The 20,258-nt window shown below is 51.4% G+C and overlaps 1 protein-coding gene across 1 annotated transcript in view; it reads right to left on the bottom strand.

The window, feature by feature from the left end:
* Window positions 1–20,258, bottom strand: part of LOC113627371 (polycystin-1-like protein 2) — an 82,000-nt gene that overhangs the window by 25,028 nt on the left and 36,714 nt on the right. Inside the window, 14 exon segments of the mRNA XM_027119910.1 lie at window positions 187–288; window positions 2,406–2,634; window positions 6,515–6,566; window positions 6,569–6,709; window positions 7,268–7,493; window positions 10,117–10,248; window positions 10,942–11,068; window positions 12,112–12,179; window positions 12,181–12,233; window positions 13,843–13,924; window positions 13,926–14,030; window positions 15,541–15,673; window positions 18,693–18,886; window positions 19,575–19,720. Coding sequence (XP_026975711.1) covers window positions 187–288; window positions 2,406–2,634; window positions 6,515–6,566; window positions 6,569–6,709; window positions 7,268–7,493; window positions 10,117–10,248; window positions 10,942–11,068; window positions 12,112–12,179; window positions 12,181–12,233; window positions 13,843–13,924; window positions 13,926–14,030; window positions 15,541–15,673; window positions 18,693–18,886; window positions 19,575–19,720 — 1,790 coding nt within the window.

Below are 20,258 nucleotides of genomic sequence, written 5' to 3'. Positions count from 1 at the left end.
AATATTGGGGCTTAGGGTGTTATTTTGTATGGCAAAAAGATACTTTTCTCAAAAAAAAAAAAAAAAGCAAAAGTGAAAAAACCCTACAACAAAATCCACTGGGCTAAAGTAACTCAACAACGGACTGGCAGGTGCTTTGCTGAGTGGGACGTGCTGATCAACCGAGGTGTCTTGCAGGTCAGGTACCTTTGAGGAAGTGGCTGCCCCCCTCCGGTGTCCGGTATAAATTGTCACCAGGTAGTGGTACTGGGCAAAGGCGTCATTGTCCTCCAGCACTGTGACCTTCACCTGGACAGAAGCATGGCATTAGGAGGGCTCTGCTTGGTGGGTTCATCCACAGCACAGCAGCCAAGAGTGAGTTGGGCATTCATGGCAATTAAAGGGGGAAAGCAAAACTCTGTATGCTATTGATTCATTCTATCAGGTGAGAACTGTTCTTTACAACAGCAGGGTTTTAAGTGAAAACCAAAACTTTTAAAATAAAAACATACATTCATTATTAAATGTCACCCAAAGTAGTCAAATTGGAAATGAACTTGGTATTAAGCTGAGAATGTTTGATGCTTGAGCTGATGACTGCAAACTCTGTTCATAAATAATTTCTCATAACCTTGGTAACCAGATTGTGCCTCTAAGGGAATTTAGAAGGAATGAATGTTAAGTTGTTTTCACAGAAAATAAATAGCAGGAGTTGGTCAGAGCTGCAGAGCGCTCTGTGATGAGCTGCCCAGATCTCCTGTCAATGGAGGGCTGTTTTCCCAGTTGCCCAGGTGGTGTAGCCAGGAATGCAACAGTCGCCTCTGTCAAGGTCATGCCCCATCCTGGAGAGGCCGATATCTAAGAACAGATTGATGCATTGCCCAAGATCAAGACCTGGGCTTCTCAACCCAACTCAGGACAGTTCTAGAGCTCCCCAAGGGGTCCCCCGGCTGTCAGTGGGCTGCATCCCAGCTTGACTTCTCCCCCTGCCCATCCTGCCTCCTTCCTTCCCTGCCCAGGGGCTGATCCCAGGCATTCCCTGGTAAACAACCTGCATACTTAACTCCATCTCAGAGTCTGCTTCCCAGGAATGAACCTAAAGCTGAGGGACTTAACGTATTAATGTTAAATCCCTTGGGCAAATCAAAGACAGCAGGATAAATGGGCAACTATTATCTTTTTAAGTTTCATACCATCCTAACACGCTGAGAAGTATTGCTGTGTATAGGGGTGGTAGGGAATGTTGAAAGTTTCAGAGCTTTGTGACAATGCATCCTTGTATTCATTTGTGCGCCCAGTCACTCACGAATGTTTGTTGAAGGCTACTATGTGTCAGATATGATGCACGTATCAGAAAAATAATCAGAACTTTGTTGTCACAATTGGTTGCACAAATGGTTATAGTTTGATCTCGTTTCTATCCTCAGACCTGACTTACTGTCAGGCAGATCTGGGTTCGAATTCTGGCCCCTGGGAGGGAGGTGGCTTTGGACTAGTTAATTGCCCTCTCCGCTCCTCACTTGCCTCCTCTGTAAAATGACAGAGGTGCTGTGCAGTAAAGGGTGAATTCAGCAGGCTTGGGTTATCCAAACCCCACACATTCCAAAGCATGGACCGGTTTTGGCCAGCTCATGGAAGATAACCTCTAAGTCCTTGAAATAGCCTGCATGATAAGAGCGTCTGACTACGTGGGGCCTTGGGCCACCCCAGGCAGTATGTGCTAACGATGTGATCTGTGGTGAGGGCTTTGGGCCACGCTCTGTCAGTCTGACCTAGGCAGGCATGGGGAGCAGTGGTTGCTGGAGACTAACTGAAGTCAGCCATGCAGGCTCCATACCTATGGGACTTACTCCCAAGAAAACCCTGGGCACCAAGGCTCAGGGGAGCTTTCCTGGTTGGCTGTGCTTCACATGTGCTGTCACACGTCATTGCTAGGAGAATTCATCTGTCCCTAGGACTCCACTGGGAGAGGAATATTAGAAGATCTTGCCTGATCCCTCCTGGACCCTTTCCTTTGCTGATTTTAATTTGCACCATTTTCACTATAATAAACCATAATTGTAAGGATAGTGGCTTTTTAAAGTTCTGTGAGTCCTAGCAAATCACTGAACTCGAGGGTGGTCTTGGGGACTCTCAGCACAGTACCTTCTCCTTGGGGCTATCGTGAGCATTAAGTGGGGGTAGTACCTGGCACATAGTAAATTCTCAATAAGAGGTCAGTTTCATACTCCTCCTGATACTTTGATGAACAAGGACATTTTACTGGTCAAGAAGCTGAGGGGCCAGCTTACCTGAGATGACTCCAGGGGTCAAGGCCTGGATTTGCAGCTGGCCCCTCAGCTCCCCACCTGGGCTCCATCCCCTGGAGCCCCTGCAAGGGGACACTCCTGTCCTCCCTCCTGCTGCTGGGGACTGTGCAGCCTCACCTTGGCCTGATCCTGAGCGTCCTTCCTCCTCACCCAGATCACCACCAGCACGTAGGCCACACAGAGGCAGCCTATGGTGGTCACGACCACAGGGCTGTCCGCGAAGGTGGCAAAGAGCTCAGCGGCCTGGCGGACGTCCACGGCATTGGGCATGACCAGGAGCGTGCTTCCACAGAAGGTGAGGTGGTTGCAGAGGCGGTGTATCTGGGAGCGGGTGGTCCGTGGCCCCCCGCAACCCCAGAGAGGCCCTGGTAGGGATATTCAGGGAGCACATCCCCACCCGCCCGAGCTCAAGTGGGGAGAACTGTGGGGGGGACACTGTCCTGGGGAGGGGCTGGGGAGGCTGCTGGGAGACCAGTTCCGGGATTCCTTTGGGCTTTTTTATTTAGTTAAGAATTAATTTTAAAATGCAGGGAGTAATGTCTATAATAAGCATCTTTGCACCTGTCGTCCTCAGTGAGCAACTGTGTCCATCTTGCCAGTCTGCTTTGCCTTTTTTAGGTAAGAAGTATCACGGGTAAAATTGAAGTCCCTTCTGTCCGCCAGCCTCCAAAAGCAGCCGTCATCACACATTTGGTGTGCGTCCTCACACTGCGTTCTCCCAGCGGGTGCTCCTTCACTGGACAGCTATTTGTCGGGTGCTCCTTCCAGGCCAGGCGATGGGCGAGGTGCTGAGAGGACATTCAGGGTGACCAACTCATCTCAGTTTGCCAGAGACTTTCCTGCTTCTCACACTGAAAGCCCCCTTAGTCCCAGGCAAACTGGGACAGTTGGTCATCTTACACTGAAGAGCAAAAAAAAAAGACGGAGGTTGGGGGAACCGTGCAAGCAAAAGGGAAGGACAGATGTTTAAATACTAAGCTGGTGTCTCAGCACCAGGAAAAAATGCTCTAAATTTTACCCACCTTAGATCGAGGCGCCTGCGGCGCCCCCGTCCTGGGCTCATGCTTTGAAGAGTCCCAGTCTAGCCGTCCTCAGGCTGCGCCCTTCCGCACAGGATGAGGAGTCGGGGGCGGGGCGGGGCATGCCCACCACAGCACATACCACTCATCCAGGACTAGGGCGAGGTCCTAGGTGACCCCAAGAAAGATCCCCCGCTTAAATTTTGCACTCTGGATGCCTCACTTGCCTCACCTAGTCCTGGCCCTGGCACGCCCACTTTTAGACGGTGGTTTGGGGACCTGGACCTCAGAATTCCCTGTTACAGGGCCTGCCCGGACCCATTCCTCAGGGTCGTCCTTCTGTGGAGGACTGGCTACTGCTGTGGCCATCCCTGGGCACAAAGGTGGCAAAATGTGGGGAAACGGGGTGTGTAGATGGAACTTGGGCACGAGGTCCCTGGCGGTGTGGGGAGTGCGGTTGGGGGAGGGAGGAGACAGGGATGAGGCAGGGCAGGGCCCCCATCCGGCTCTTAATTCATACTCTGCACTTAGGGGCAGTCCTTCCCTAAAGCCCCCAGCCAGCCTGCAATCCACCCAGGGCCATTTGGTGGGTAAAGATTTAATTCAAACCCGCAACCCAGCACTACCTTTTCATTCCAGGGTCCACAACGAGGTGGTAAGGTAGGAGGCAACAGAAAATACTGGCATGCGGAAAGTTCTGTGCCCAGCACGTGGTGAGGAAGAGCCCGCAGCAGCCCAAACATCCCCGCAGGTAATTCTTTTACCTTGAATGAGCCACGGAGAGAGGCCGAGCCCTCCAACAGCTATGGCGTCAACTGCTTTATTGACAGATTTCACATGGGTCTTAGTTCCATGTTTGCTCACCGTTTCCCAATCCTGGTCAGCATTTGGCATACAGCTGTGGGTCTTACAGGAACCCTTGGCACACCCAGGAGGGGTGGGGCTAGTTCAGAGAAGAACCCCAAGCAAGTACCAGTGACAAGACCATCTCAGCGCTGGGAGCCCAGGGACCAGACCTGATTTATGCCTAACATCTTTGCCCTCCCGGGTTTTCACAAAGACATGGAGGACAGTGGCTTTCCCAGTCTTTTACAGCATGAGAGTCCTTTTGAAAACCATAAATTAATCTGGAAAGACCGGAAAATTTTCATGAGATCCCCTCGTGACAGTAGTTTCACCTTTAGTATCCTTCGAGAAAAATGTACAAATAAGAATGCAGTTCTCAAACACCTTGCAATAATTCTGCATTTCCCCCCGATAAGGTCTGCAGTTTACAGATTTGGAACTTTCTTTAGTTATTTTGAGAATACAGTGGTGGTTTTCCATCCAAACTTAGTGATCGCATTTACTTATTTTTTTTCCCCATTCACTTATTTATGGCTCCTCAATGATCTCTGTATTGAGATCTCTGTATCAGCATCTATATAATGAGCATCAGGTACACAATATTGGGTTAATATAATTTTGGCGCTATAACACAGCTCCCACATTCTTTTTTTTTTTTTTTTTTTGCGGTATGCAGGCCTCTCACTGTTGTGGCCTCTCCCGTTGCGGAGCACAGGCTCCGGACGCGCAGGCTCAGCGGCCATGGCTCACGGGCCCAGCCGCTCTGCGGCATGTGGGATCCTCCCGGACCGGGGCACGAACCCGTGTCCCCTGCATCGGCAGGCGGACTCTCAACCACTGAGCCACCAGGGAAGCCCCCACATTCTTTTGTACACCCCACATTCGTGTATGTGTGCATTAGTAGCTGTATATTCTTAATAACATAATAAGCACCTGGGAACCCATGACTCCACTCAAAAGCTAGGAACTTTCCAATAAGTTACGTTTAGCTAAGTGGTCCTCCCCCAATCCGTCCCCATGCTCCCTCTCAACCCAACCGCATGCTGAAGCCTATGTCCATTGTTTTCCTTGATTTCCATTTTATATAGTTTTGTCTTCTCTATGCTCAGAGGGTCTAACACAGCAATCACTTTAATCTGTGGAGCACCTCCTATGTGCCAGGCACCACATTAAGTACTTCATACCCCTAACCTCGTCCAGGTCCCACCCTGTGGTAAGTGGCAGCCATCCTTTGTCCCCATTTGCAGATGGGAAAGTTCAGAGAGGTGGGGTGGCTTGTCCAAGGTCACCTTGCAAGTACTGATGACGTGGGATTGGACCCAAGTCTGTCTGATGGCAGAGCCAGTGCCGCCAGCCCCTGCACCATCCTGTTCTGAGCCCCGGCCTTGGAAGGCAGACTGCAGCGGGTATTCTGCCAGCAACGTGGGGATCAGACAAGCTTTTGGTAGCGAGGACTCTAAAAGGTTGCAACACACCCAGGATCTCGTTCACAAGGTACAAAGACCTGTGCTTCAGGTGTGGGGGACCCACTGTCTCTTGGACATCTCAACATGCCTTCGTCTCTTCTTGGCACTTTGAGGGGGGCTCCCTATGTGTGGCAGCTGGAAGCAGGAGTTGACAAGGAAGCCAAAGATGCAGCAGAAACAAACCCAGAAGGAGCTTGGCTTTAAGTCCCCTTCTGTGGCTCTGCTGGGACCTGGCTTCTTACACTACTCATGACTGTTGTCATTGGACATATGTGCCATTTGCTTCTTGTCTGTGTCCTCTGCTAGACTGAAAGCTCACTGGTTTTTCTCATCATTGTATCCCTATCAGTTGGCCTTGCACCTGGTGAATATTTGTAGAATGAATGAAAGAAGGTATATGGTGTAGGGGATGGAGACAGGTGTGTGACAAATTTCAACTAGATGTGGAGGTTGCTGTTCTTGGGGAGGGTATGGAAGTCCTACAGAGGGAGACTGAAAACATCTGCCACCCAAAGAAGGTGGCATTGGATTGGGCGATCGAAGGGTGAATCGGAGTTTTCCAGGTGGGATAGGGAAGAAGGGTGTCCTGGGGGAGAGAGCAGCATATGCAAAGGCATGGAAGAAGGAAGGGGGACACTGATACCTCAGGGATGGCTTTTGATGGCCTCAAAGCCAATGTCTGTCACCAGGACAGTGTCATGGGCTTGGGTCCTTGGAGGCAGAGCTGAGCTGCCCTGAGACAGGGATCTGATTGCAATTAATAGGGCCCCATGCCTCCAAGGGCTCTGTGAGCTCTGGAGAAGCAGTGCGTCACGTCGCTTAGAGCTTTTGCTCTGGGGACAGACCTGGGTTTGAGTCTCAGCTCTACCACCTTCTTATTTGCTTCCCTTTCCTTACCTGGCACCTGGAGTTGTCCCAAGTCCCCTGGACCTCATCCCAGAACACAAATGGGACAGGAAGGTGGTGATGCCAACTGTGAAGTCCCTGCCGGGGGCCGGCTCCAGGTCAGACTGGGGGATCACTGTCAGATAGTAGATGCCTTCTCCAAAATGCAGGTCCTCTGGGCTCAGGATCCATGTGGACAGCCCATCTTCAGGAAGCGGGGGTCCGGATCAGTCTGAAGCCTCATAGAAACTGGACTAACATGACGGGAGAGGGGCACCAAGATGCCTTGGCAGGGAATCTGATCCTGATGACTGCCCCGATGTCCTAGGAGTACCCTCTCCTCCTGAGACCAGGAGCATGGAAGAAGAGGCACTCCCAAGTCAGGGTGCTGAGCACAGCTGCCAAGTCAGACTGACCAGGTCTCAAATTCTGACTCTGTCCTTTTATGGCTGTGTGACTTTGGGCCAGTTACTTAACCTCTCTGTTTTTATCTGAAAAGTAGAAATTTTATTCTCCTTCATCCCTAAGGGCTATTATGAGGATTATAATGAGTTCAGTTCTGTGAGTGCTTGTCAGCTTCTTCAGGGCAAGTGTTCACCTAATATCACCTAATAATAGTAATAATACCACCAACAGAAATAAGCACTGAATGTAGCAAGTGTTTTTCTGTTTTTCTTTTTCCCTATGGCCCTGATTCTCAAGTTTTAAGCTGGTCACATCCCCCAGGAAGCAGCTCAAGAAACTGGCCCAGTGGTGGGACTACCTGGAACAGCCGTTGTTGGCAGGAGGTGAGCTTGGGCGTCGTCGCTGGTCACGCTGGGGTGGTAGCCATAGCCCAGGCTGAGCATGAGTGGGATGTCAGGTCTCCAGTGCAGCTGGATCCCCAAACCCACACCCCCTGAAGTCAGGTTTACCCACAGAGCTTCAGGTCTGGTCAGGTTCAACACACTTGGCTCGCTGTGTCCTTCTGAAAGCTGAGGCAGCAGGATCTGTCATCAGAAACAGTCAAATCAAGGGTGTGCCAGGACAGGAATGCCAGTGAGCGTCAGGGCTGCTGGGCAGGGTGAGCCCCTGGGGACCCGAAATCCACCCTAAGCTCTGCTCTTTCCACTAGTTTCCGGGGGCTGCCGTGACAAATGACCACAAACCTGGTGGCTTGAAACAACACAAATTTATTCTTTTACAGTTCTGGATGCCAGAAGCCCAAAACCAGTCTCACAGGGCTGCAGTTGGCAGGGCTAGTTCCTTCTGGAGGCTCCAGGGGAGAATCCCCTTCTTTGCCTATTCCAGCTTCTGGAGGTGCCTGCAGTCCTTTGGCTCATGGCCCCTCCTTGCATCACCCAACCTCTTGCTTCTGTCATCAAATCACCTTTTACTTTTCTGGAGTCAACTCCCCCTCCGCCTGCCTCTTAAAAGGACCTCTTGATGACACTGGGCTCACCCAGATAACCCAGGATCATCTCTATATTTCAGGATCTTTAACTTGAATCACATCTGCAAAGTCCCCTTTTGCTACGTCAGGTGACATATTCACGGCTCAGGGATGAGGATGTGGATAGCTTGGGGACGTTTATTCAGCCAGTACTCATCGAGCTGTTCACCCCAGCTTGGGGCTACATCTGCACAGAAAGTGCACAAGGGTGGCATATGAACTAGTGGTGGTGTCGATCAAAGAGTGGAACAAGTAAGATTAAGTTAGGAGCACAGGCCGCAGAGGCACAGAGACCTCTGTTTGATCTTGACTCTGCCCTGTATTAACTCTGGGACCTCTGACCAATTAACAGACCACTTTGAGCACCAGTTCCTTTTCTTTTTCTTTCTTTCGTTTTCTTTTTTTTTTCTTTTTTTTTTTTTGGCCTCACTGCACGACTTACGGATCTTAGTTCCCCGACCAGGGATCGAACCCAAGCCCTCAGCAGTGAAAACACGGAGTCCTAACCACTGGACCGCCAGGGAATTCCTGAGCCTCAGTTTTTTGTCATCAGTAGAATACATAGACTCACGGAGACTATTCAGAATGTCATCATGTACAAAATACTGAGTCAGGTGCCAGATACACAGTAGCGCTCACCAATTAGTTGCTGCTACTCCTCTGCTTTTACTGTTACATTAGAACTTCTCACAACCACTCTCCATTTAATCAGCTCCCAGATTAACTGATGCCCTCCATCCCCTTTTAAAAACAGACTGATTAATGCCCACCATGCACTTTTTATTTGCTCCTGGTGGCCCTCTACGGTAGACACAGGAATATGCCACCCAGCTCTCCCTTCTAGGAAGGACCTCCTACCCAGTCACAGGGAGTATGGTCAGCAGACAGGCTCCAGCTCTCAGCTCCTTCAGGGTCTGCCCTGAAGAATTTATTACTTATATTCCCTAGGAGTGGAGGACCTGCCATGCCACGCAGGGCCACAAGGGAAGCACTCAGTCAGGATGCAGGAGCAGGCAAGGGGGAAAGCCTAGTCCACAGCTTTATTGAGGTTTCCACAGGAAAGGCAAGACAGGGCATAGAAAACAGCTTAGGATTGGCCAGTCTGAATAATTCCAGCAGACTTTGGCTATAGGGCTGGTCTCTAGTTGGTACCTGGCCCTGGGATGATTTGGGGCAGAGCTTGAATATTGGCCTGGTGTGTGAGTGAGATAAAGGGGGTGGTTGGGGTATAGACTCAGGACTGGTTGGTGTTCACATGAAAGGTGTGCCCTGGCAGAGCCCTTGCTCTCTCTGAGAACTGGCTGGCCCCGGGAGGGGCAGTCTCTCCCCACCAGCAAGATTTCTAAGGTATCAAAACATCATAACATACAGAAGATAGCAAACACGATTGCTAGAGCCCTGGTGGCTGCTACTTGCTGCAGAGCCCCCTCTGGGTTGACTGAGCCTCTGTGGAGTCCGGATTGTAGTCTGACTTCTGTCCAATCCTGTTTTCTTTCTTCACTTGCCACAAGCATTGATCTCTAGCAAGCATCTTGCACCACAAACACCTTCTCAGTGCCGGCTTCCAGGGAACCCAACCTACAACATCTCTCTAGTAATCCTGGCAGCCCCTCCTGCCTGTCAGGCTGTATGCTCAACAATAGACAGCTGTGTCTGATCCCACACCTGCTAACGTCCATCGTACTTGTGATTTATTCTTAATAAAAGAACTATTTGCATAAAAACTTAAGTTGAAGGCTTTGAGAAGACTCAATAAAGATGAGTGGGGAAAAATTGTTATTGAATTAGTCACTGATGAGAAAACTGTAGAAGATTAGAAAAAAAGCCATTAAAATCTCAAAAGAATCTGAACTCGTACCAGTGTGCCTACATTTTTTATTCACTTTAAAGAACATCTAACTATGTTCAGGGGATGATTTATGTAGTGAAGATGATTAAAATTCCAATCAACAGATTTAAAGAAACTTTCAGTTGTACACCTTAAGATTGATGATGATGTACATTTTAATAGTTTTATGTTAAAATACAATGCTTAAGGGAGGATAAAGGTCATTTTTAATGATTCTCTTCTTTAATCTTTTTTTTTTTTTTTTCCCCATAACCGACCAACTTTTGGTCCCAACCAAGTTGAAAAAGAAGACAGAAGCACCTCCTGACTTCTGAGAGCACCCCAAGTCTACCTCGATATCCTCCGACAAATTCTTCACAGGGATGAGCTGTCCACTAGGGCTGGTCAGAGGGAGGCCACCAACAGTTCCGCTGACATCGAAGTGACTTCGCGCTGGGAATGGGTTCTTTGGGAAACTCTTCATCTGAAACCAGGAACAAAGAGTGTCAGCCAAGGGCCCCGAAGGCCGGAAGGTGACTAGTTCCCTGTGTGAAGGATGAGATTTCCTAAGATGGGATGGACAAGTGGCTCTTGCCCTGTGGGGTGACTGGGAGGGCCCCCCGCCTTTAGCTGCTGCTGTCTGTCCTGGTATGTGTCTTCCCTTCAGGATTGTGGCTTCAGAAAGCTGGGCCTAGAGACCCAATCAGACTTGTTACAGCTGAGCAGTTACTGGGCTATAAACAGTCTGAGCCTTTCTTCCTGCAAAGCCAGCAAGTCTCTAAGAGAAAGAAGTTTGTCTGCTTTCTCTGAGGCTCAAGGAGCAGAGAGTCAGATGTGCCCTAATTTGGGAATGGAAAGAGCCCTGAGTTTACTGTTTCCCAGCTATGGAACAAAGTCTGAAGAGCTTAATTTCCAATGACTAACTAAACCAGGGCTGCTGGAGAAATTCCACAGCACAGTAGAAAGAGGATGGACTGGGGAGTCAGAGGCCTGGGTCTAAACCCCAGCTCTGCCACTTTGCTTGTGGCCTCAGGCAAGTCACTGAACCTCACCTGTAAAATGGGCATAACAATTCCATAATTGACAGGGTTGTTATCAACATAAATGAGCAAATATATGTGCAGGTGCTTTGCAAACTCTAAAGGGCTGTTCCCAAGGAGATTCCTTCCGTTGTTACCCTTATGTCCACAGGCACCCTACCGTCCTCCATGGAGCCAAGGGAGGGGGCAGCGGGCAGGGTGAAGGTCGCAGAGCTGGCAGCAGCAACATGCACAGGGGAGCCTCGCTAACTCCGGGGCTGTATTCTTTCCACAAGGTGAGAACAGAGGTGCCGGGAGAGAGGGGAGAAGGTCAGAGTCAGAGGAAGATCTGCCCACCTCTTGCTCTACAGGAATCCCGGCTTTTAGCATCAGAGTGGGCGGCTCTTTTGTGATCCCTGTAGATAGTTCTGCATATTTACATCAGTAGGAGCAGCATAGAAGGCAGCCAATGTCTCCACTCTGGGCTGGCGGCTCCCTGAGGACAGGGCTGTGGCCAGCTTTGCCTACTGTGGCACCCCAGTGCCTAGAGCAGCGCCTGCCTCATGATGGTGGTCAATACGTATTTTGTTGAATGAATAAATGAGCTTGGCTGTAGACATTTCTCCAGACTTATCTCCCCTACCTACTTGACCTCTGATGTCATGGGCTCCCATAAAGCCATCTTTACTGGCCTTTGACCTCATCCCATCTGAGTAGGCTGGGGATCTGGTTTCAGACCCTAGTGCCGATCCGGATGCTGCTCTGGGAAACTGCCCCTGGGATCCAGGAGAGCACCCCTGGCAGGAGGAGCCAAGGCAGGGTGCTCGGAGCCAGGGGTCTCAGCGGTGCCTGCAGCGTCGTCCAGCCCACGACTGTCAGGGGGAGGGATGGAAGGGGGAGGGCATCCCCAGGTACTGGAGGAGGGCTCAATGAGAGGTAGGCAGGAGCTCCACGGAGAAACTCCCAAGGCAAGTGCGTCCGGAATCCCCACAGGTCCACGGAGCAGCAGGCTTGCCAGACACACTCTGGGTGAGGTTAAAAGTGGGCTAGTCCCCTTCATTCTGCCCCCTCACCTGCACAGCCCAACATGACCCGTCTCTCGGGACACATGTGTGGCTCTGACACTGGCGTGGTGCTCACCACGTCCCTTCCTGTGCTGCACAAACACCCAACACGGGGACCTTCTCTTGGTGAAAAGCCCTTTCCACTCTAGCTCCCATCACTTCCCCCACTGCCAGGCAGGTCTCCTGGGCTCTGCCTGTCACAGGGTCTTGGGATGTGGGTGTGGCATGAGCCAGGTCAGGGGATACCACAGTGTAGCCGGTTACCTGTTTGTGTACACGGAGATGGAGGGGGCGGCCAGCGTGGCTGGAAGGCCCCTGGGCAGTCGCCCCCGGCAGGACGGCGGCCTGCATGTGCCCCACAGCTCCCAGCAGCTGGGGCACTATGGCTGTCTGGAAAAGGAAGCAGTGGACACTGCTGTGGACCAGTGTCTGTATACCACCTCTGGTTACTGCCACCAGGCTAGTGTGCCCTTTGGCAGGGACCGGCAGAGGAGCAAGGCGGAGACCATAATGGAAGGCCCCTTCCTGGGCACCAGGCGCTGTAGGGAGCCAAGAGTGAGCACTTAGAAGATTCCAGGCTCTGCCAGCAGGTGCTTTACCTCCCCTGCTTGGCAGACGGGGAGACAGAGGCACAGAGAGAGTGATGACTTGTGGCGGCCACGCACTGATAGGGGGAAGCGCCTGGATCACAGCAGGGCTCACTGTGCGCCTGTCCGTGCTGCTCCATTGGACCCTGACATCTGCCCACAGCCCAGGTCTTATTCGTGGGGAAATAGAAAGTCACAGGCAGAGCCACTGCACGGGGTCACCTGGGCTCAGACTCCAGTCCCCATGCAACCCAAGCCCTTGGGTGAAGATGTGGCGTTGCTGAAGCCAAGGCAGGCGTGGGGAGCAGGAGGGCTGGACGTCTGTGCAGAGTTCCTATCAGTGCACAGGCTGCGCGTGTGTGCATGCGTTATGTCTGATGGGTATGCGACCGTACGTGCATGAATGTGAGTGTTACATGTGTGTTGAGGGGGATTGGGTGTGAATGTCAGTATTTGAGTGAGTGTGTGTGAGTGTAAGTGTGTGAATGTGTGTCTGAGTGAATGTGGTTTGAGGGTGTGGGAGTATAAGTATCTGAGCATGAATGAGTGTATGTATGTGGTTTTGTGTGTGACTGCAACCATATATGAGAGTCTGTGTGTTTGTGTGACTGTGTGGCCCTGTGTGAAGATAGGAGTGTAAATGTGCATGTGTGGGAGTGTGTGCCGGAGTGTGTGCTTCCCGATGTATGTGAGCATAAATGAGTGCCTAGAAGTGTGTGTGAATGTGTGTGTGTGATTGAAGGTGTATATGAGTGTTAGTGTTTGTGGGTGTGTGTGAGTGTGTGGATATGTGTTTGAGTGTGTTTGTGTGACCACGTGCGAGAATGTGTGTGTGAGTTCTTCTTGAATGCAGTGATGGCCCCGCATGGTAAAGGGCTGTGGAGCAGCAGGTACTGGGTTCTGTGGCTCCGTCATGATGACGTCCTGGGTGCTGCAGCCGCGTGACGCTGTGCTGCAGCTCTTCTTACTCTGGGGGCTGCCTCTCTTCTAAAGATGTTCTGTATCCTTGGCTAAGTGAACCAGGAGTTGGATTCAAACTTGCAAAGGTGAACCTACGATCTCTCCAACGGGTGGCCTCTCCAGGATGAGGCAGAGCTTGTCCACCTACTACAGATGAGGAGATGAGGCTGCAGGAAGTTGTGTCACTGGCCCAAGTCACAAGGCTTGTGAGTGACAAGGTCAGGGTTCAAACTCAGGCTGTCCCTTTTGAAGGCTATGCTTGGCCTGCTGTACCACACTGCCTCCCAGAAGCTCTAGTCTCTGGAGCCTTTCTTTCAGCTCCTAGAAAGGACTTTAACCTCAGTGCCTCAGTTTCCTCATCTGCAGGATGTGGAGAAAGATCCACCTAGAAGTGCTGGTATGAGCTGGGCACGCGGTAAGCGTGACGTCTGTGTCTGGGCTGGGACACCTACCTGGCTGCCATTGGCCCCTGCAGGCTCTTCTGGTCTGTCCCTCAGGGAAGCTTCCAGCACGCTGCACACAGCCTGGAACCAGGTCTCCGGTGGCCTCCTGGTGCCTCTGGTCCTCAGGATGGGCCTCGGCACTCACTGCCAACAGGGCCTCACTGGCATGCTGCAGAGCCCGGCTGGCCTCCTGCTGGGCTCACCCCAAGGAGGAGGAAGAACAGCATGCGCCCCTGCCTGGGTTAGATCAGCCTCTGGGCCATTCCAGGGACCAGCGCTGCAGTGGAGGGGAGCAAGGTGGGGGCTCAAGCCAGGGAAAATCTGGGCTGGGCCCGTCACACAAGCTGCCTGTGTCGCTGACTTGAGGCCAGGTGTCTCTCCCCTATCACGTGCTAAGTTCCTTCAGGACACTAGCCTCATGCATCTCTGGATCTTTCCCAGAGTGCCTTGCACAATGTCCAGCACATAGTAGGCATTCAGTAAACATTCACTGAATTGAGATAGCCAGCTGGCTGGCTGGCTGGATAGATGGACATAGCACTTACTCCGATTTTGTAATTATATGTGTATTTGTGAAACGGTTTAGTAACTGGCGGGCCCAGTTGTCTAAAAGTGCCATGAAGGCAGAGGCCATGTCTATGTGATTTGCTGATGAATTTTCAATGAGTTGCATGGTACCTGGCACATACTAGGCATCGGGGAAGCACTTGTTGAATGAATGAAAAAATTAATGCGTGGATAAATGAGTGGAAGGGTGGAGAGACAGATGTATATGTACGTGTATAGATGTATGTGCCTAGAAGGGATGCATGAGCAAATGGATGTGTAAAGTGGGAAGTATGATATTAGGGTGATCAGGGTCCCAGAAATAAAGGTCAGCATAGCAGGCTCCAGGACCAGGAATGGGAGGGGGACAACCTCCTGACAGAGTGGGTGGGGCAGAGCCAAGACAGCTGTGCCCTTTACCGCTTACGGCTTCTTTATTGACATTTGGGAACGTGGTGATTCAATTTGAGTTCTCCAAGAAGCAGGCCCTAAGGCAAGAATTTGAACAACCAGTCATTTATTTGGAGATAATCCCAGGAAACGCTGGAAGCAGAATGGGGAAGTGAGACAGGGAAGGGTAGGAAGCCAGTCCAGGGGGTGTGATCAAGCCACTTACCTGGGGCTCAGTCCTACTTGGGAGGTCTCCACCAAGAGGAGCAGGGGAGCCGGGGTATCTGTACCCCAGCCCATTAGTCACTGAGAACTGCATTGACCCCCTGACATGTCCAACCTGCCATGTGGGCAGGCAGAATGGACTCTGGAGGGGAGGTCAGAGAAGGCCCCCAGGCAAAGAAAGGCAAGAGCTGGCAGCTGGACATCACAGTGCACTCAAGTGGGGGACATGGTCAGGTCAGCAGCAGCATCTGGACACACCCTTGACCACCCAATGATTAGTTAGATTCAGGTGCGCACCGGCTGGTGGGGGAATGAGGTGTGTGAGTACACAGGCCATCACAAGCAGAGGGAGACCCAGGGCTGTGAGAGGGGCACCTTCCCTCCCTTGGCATCGCCCATGTGGGACCCTTGGGAACAAGAAGGCAGAAGTCTTGGAGGCCCTGTGACTGAGGGACCTGCGACCTGGGTTGGGGTTTGTTGTCAGCCACCCACTGCAGAGGTGCATGTCCTATTGCCTGGCTCAGCGGGTGGGAACTACTCACCTGGGCCAAGGGCGTGAGCTCCTCACTGCGGCGGGTCACCTCTTTCAGTGCCTTGGCCAGCTCCTGCACCTTCTGCATGTCCCCCAAGGTGGTGCTGACTGCAGGCAGTGACCCTGCAGACAGAGGATGTGCTCTCTGACCTTGGCATAGACATAGGAAGGTGGGGAGAGGAAATGTAATTCCAGTGGCTTGATGAAGCTGTTTCAGAAAGATTTGGGGTCTGAGAAAGTGACCAGGCTCATGTGGGGTTTTCCAAAGCCGGTAGACTTCTTCTTGTCTCCTAGGATGTGTGGTGGGCAGAATAATAGCCTCCCAAAGATAGCTACATCCTAATCCCTGAAATCTATGGATATGTTACTCACATGGCCAAAGGCACTTTGGAAGAATTGCTTTGGAGATTTGATTAAGTTAAGGATTCTGAAATGGGGAGAGTATCCTGTATTAACCAGTTGGGACCAATGTAATCACAGGGGTCTTTACTAGATGGAGGTAGGAGGGTCAGAGTCAGAGAAGATGTGATGATGGAGGCAGAGGTGGTGGAGAGGGAGAGGGAGATGGAGATGGGGAGAGAGGGACAGAGGGAGAGGAGTTGGGATTTGAAGATGCTGGTGTTGAAAATGGAGCAGGAAATGTGAGCAGCTTCTAGAAGCTGGAAAAGCCGATGGGTGGATTCTCCTCTAGAGCTTCCAGACAGTTCACAGCCCTGCCACCGCTTTGGTTTTAGCCCAGTGAGACTCATTTCAAACTTCTGACCTCCAGAAATGTAAGATAATAAATATGTGTTGTTTTAAGTCATAAAGTTAATGGTTATTTGTTATAGCAGCAGGAGGAAACTAATACAGGATGTCTCAAGCTTTCTGCAAATCTTGAAATCAAGTATGTAGTATCTGGGGAATTCCCTGGCAGTCCAGTGGTTAGGACTCTGCACTCTCACTGCCAAGGGCCTGAGTTCGATCCCTGGTCAGGGAACTAAGATCCCAGGTGCCACATGGCACGGCCAAAAAAAAAAGAAAATCTGTAAAATCTGGCATTATTTAAAAACAAATGGTGTCTCAGGGTCTCACTGTGACTAAAATGGCATGAAATTCAGAAATTGGATTACTTTGTTGGCCCAGTATGGATGGGAGGTCTTGTTGCAGACTTGGGTCCCTGTGTGCCTTTGGGGCAATGGGGACAAGGATCCCTCCAGCCATCCCCCAACTGCAGCCTTAAGCCAGACCTCCTGCGGCTTCCGGGGAGCATGCTTTCTAAGGCGCAAAGCCCTAATGAGAGGGGCTGGCTTTGGCTGAGGCAGAGAAAAACCTAAGAATATAATTTTAACACCACCCCATCGAACTTTCTGCGTTTGTAGAGATGTTCTGTCCCTGTTTTGTCAGTAACATAGCCACTTGCCAAATGGGACTACATATTAAGCCCTTGAAATGTGGCTAGTGCAACCAGAGAACTGAATTTTTAACTTTATTTCATTAAAAGTCGTTTTAATTTAAATGTACATGGCCAGACATGGCTCATGCAACAATCTGGAAGAATACAGATAGAGGTGAGTAATCCCTCTTACCCTCCCGTCCTGCTTGCTACTCACAACTCACTCTTCTAACCGTCTAACAGTCGTTCACAGCAGCTGCAGAGTTTGAGCATGTCTGCCAACAGCTCAGGGTGCAGCCAGGCTTCCATTCAGGGCGTGGCTTGGATGGAGGAAAGAATAGCCCTGTCTATGAGAGGACGCCTGTCAGAACGTTCTGGAAGGAAAGTCAGGTAATGGATAATCTCATGTTTGCCTCTGCAGCTCTTCCCCATCCTTGGTCGCCATCCTGGAGGCTGCTTTCATGGAGATGTCACTGGCTGCTGAGCCTCTGGCTCGTGGATTCACTCAGCGGGAGACGAGAGGGCAGGAGGAGAGAGAGCTGGAAGCTTTGCTCCCGGCGCCCTCCCTGCCGGGGTTGCCTGCCTCATCCTTCAAAGCCACCGCTCCTACCGGGGAGCCCCCTCCACGCGTAGCTGCCCCTTGAGGATGCTGGTCACTTCAGGGTGAGCCCCTGGGGTCCTGTGTTCTCTGTCGTTTGTTTCTGAAACCTTGCCCCCGGTTTTCTTAACAGAGCCCTTCTTAAAATCTTCTCCATTGCCCAGTTAGAGCTTGACGTCTGTCTCCCGACAGGACTCTGGTGTTTCATGAGAAGACCTTGCGTCAGGCTGTGCAGTCTGTGTGCTTAGGACCCCAGGGCATCCAAAGGGAAGTTTGCTGTAAGTTATGCTCGGGGTGAATGAGAGCCAGGTGGGGTGTGCGGGGGGTGGGAGTGAGGGAACTAGGTGAAGGAAGGGGCTGCGGTGAGAGGGCTGGAGGTGGGCAGGGGAAGAGCGAACCTGGGTTTGCTCCTGTCTTCACCACCTCCTGGAAATGTGGACCCGGGAAAGCTGCTCACATCCTCGGCACCGTGCTGAGGACTTTCAGGCAAACCCTTCAGGAACCAGAGGAGCCTGTCTTCTGTCCTCCATGCCCAGCAGGTGTGATGCTGTGTGTGGTGCATGCAGGTAGCATGGCTGGGAGCACACACTCGGAGTGGAAGTAATCATACCTTTTGCCAGAGTTGTTTCTAATGCTAGGTTGTAGCACATGGAATGGCCATTTTTGTGGATTGAAACTGGTTGAATGTTGGCAATTTCATATGATTTGACCCACAGCTACAGTGAATGTAATTCTTAACATTCACCACAACCTTATGAGGAAAATACTATTATTGTCCCTGTTTTCCAGGTGGGGAAACTGAGGCTTAGTGAGATTCAGGCCTGTGTCAATAGAGATGGTAAATGACAGAGCTGGGACAACATCAAACCATTAACCGTATGACCAAGATGGGGTCACTTTTCTCCTCTGGGCCTCGGTTTCATCCTCTTTAGTAGGAAGAGACTGGAGTGGTACCCTCTACATTCCCTCCTGCCCTAGAAGCCTGTGGCTCCGCGAGGCTGAGCAGAGAAAGCAGGCTTCCTTTACCCTGTGTCACTCACTGAAAGGACCAAGAGAGGGAGGTGACATCAACAGCTCGGGAGGCACCAAAGACTTCTCCACAGATCCGTGGACCCCACTGCCCACCCCGAATGGTTGCATACAGACCCCAGGGCCCCAGCAAAGGGACAAAGGAGTCCATCGGGAGCACCTTTTGCTGGCGTCCTCTCTCAGCGGCTGCCCGGAGCCCGGCCCTTGGCACTGCTGGTCCAGCACGGATGACACAGACCTGGCCAGCTGGAAGAGCTGCTCAGGGCCATGCCCGCCCTGCAGAGTGGCGGTGACATTGTCCCACACTGCGGCCTGAAATGCCGCATCCTCCACACGGGTGCCTCCACGTGCGGCCTAACGGGAGACCAGAGACATGCTCAGAGCAGGAGGGTCTCAGCCCATCGGTTCTTGTTCCAGAACCTGGAGCCTGAAGTTCCTGGCCTGCACGTGGTGAAGCAGAGCAGGGCTGGACAGCTTGGTGCCTGGCATGGGGGCTCTTCCGAGGCTGGAGGGCAGGGGACCCACTTGTGCCAGCAGCCAACGGCCACCAAAAGCAAGTCTCAGGCAGGTCATTACTTCTCCCCTCACTGCCCTCCTCATCGTGCTCTCAGGCCCTTCCACTCCAGCACGCTTCTGACCCTTGAAATTCACTTGAGATTTTATCCAGCCTCTGCCTTATAGACCTGTTGGCTGATCTGGGTCCTCCTTCTTCTGGACTCTGAAGGCACTTGGCCTAACTCACCTCTGGATCCTTCTGCCCCCATCTCCCTCAGGTCCCCCACCCCAAGTCCCCCAGGCCCTTCCCCTATACTGGCCACTAGTCATAAGATCTACAAAGGTAGAGACCACATCTCTTTTGTCCACGGCTATATCCCCAGGACCGGACACATAGCAGGTGCTCTGTAAATACACGTTGAAGGAATGAATGAATCAACCACTCATCTGGTCATACCCTCGGCTCCCTTCAACCCGGCCACCCTTTTGTTGAGGTTTAGACAAGTCAAGAAGTTGTCTTAGTAGAGAAACAGTGGCTGCCAGCCACCTTAACTGCTGCCTGGGTGTGCTGTCTGTCACCCACGTGATTGCAGACAGAAATGACCACTGTCAGCATGAAGTCATTGTTTTCTGCTCCAAGTGGCAGATAAACTGATGGGAGGGCAGGTTCAGGGCCACAGTGTAGACAGGAACCTGGCAAATGGACATTGGACAATTAGGGGGGCATCTCCAGTCCCCAGGGACACTGTAAACCCACCAAGGTAGAGCCTGATGACAAGGACACAAAAGCCGCAGCTCGTGAAGTCACGGCAGGCACTCGTGGACTCCATACTTCCCAGGAAAAGATGGCCGTTTATGCTGATCCACTGTCATCTCTAAGTAATCACATGCTGCTGTGACTTTGGAATAATTTTACTAAAATCCATGAAACTTTTCAGAAAAAGAATCCCCCATTTACAAGCTTTTTAGAAAAATTCAAGGTGGTAAACCAAATTACAAAAAGAAGGAGAAAGAGGAGGAGGAGGAAAAGAAGATCTTAACAATTGGTTCAAGACATATCCAAACTCCCTCAAATGTCACTTCCTGTACAAAGGCCTTCCCAGGCCGCTCTATCTAAAGCAGCGCCCCTGTCCTGTGTCTTTGTTTACCAGCTATCTCTACCACTAATTATAAATACAGTGAGGTCAGAGACTTCCTCTCTTTTGTTCACTGCTGTATATCTAGGACCTAG

This window comes from Aethalodelphis obliquidens, unplaced genomic scaffold (assembly GCF_003676395.1).
Source record: "Aethalodelphis obliquidens isolate GAN/ISIS:26980383/991018 unplaced genomic scaffold, ASM367639v1 scaffold20, whole genome shotgun sequence".
Lineage (NCBI taxonomy): Eukaryota > Metazoa > Chordata > Mammalia > Artiodactyla > Delphinidae > Aethalodelphis > Aethalodelphis obliquidens.
The sequence above is the reverse complement of the archived record's forward strand: the minus strand, read 5'-3'. Positions and strand labels throughout refer to the sequence as shown.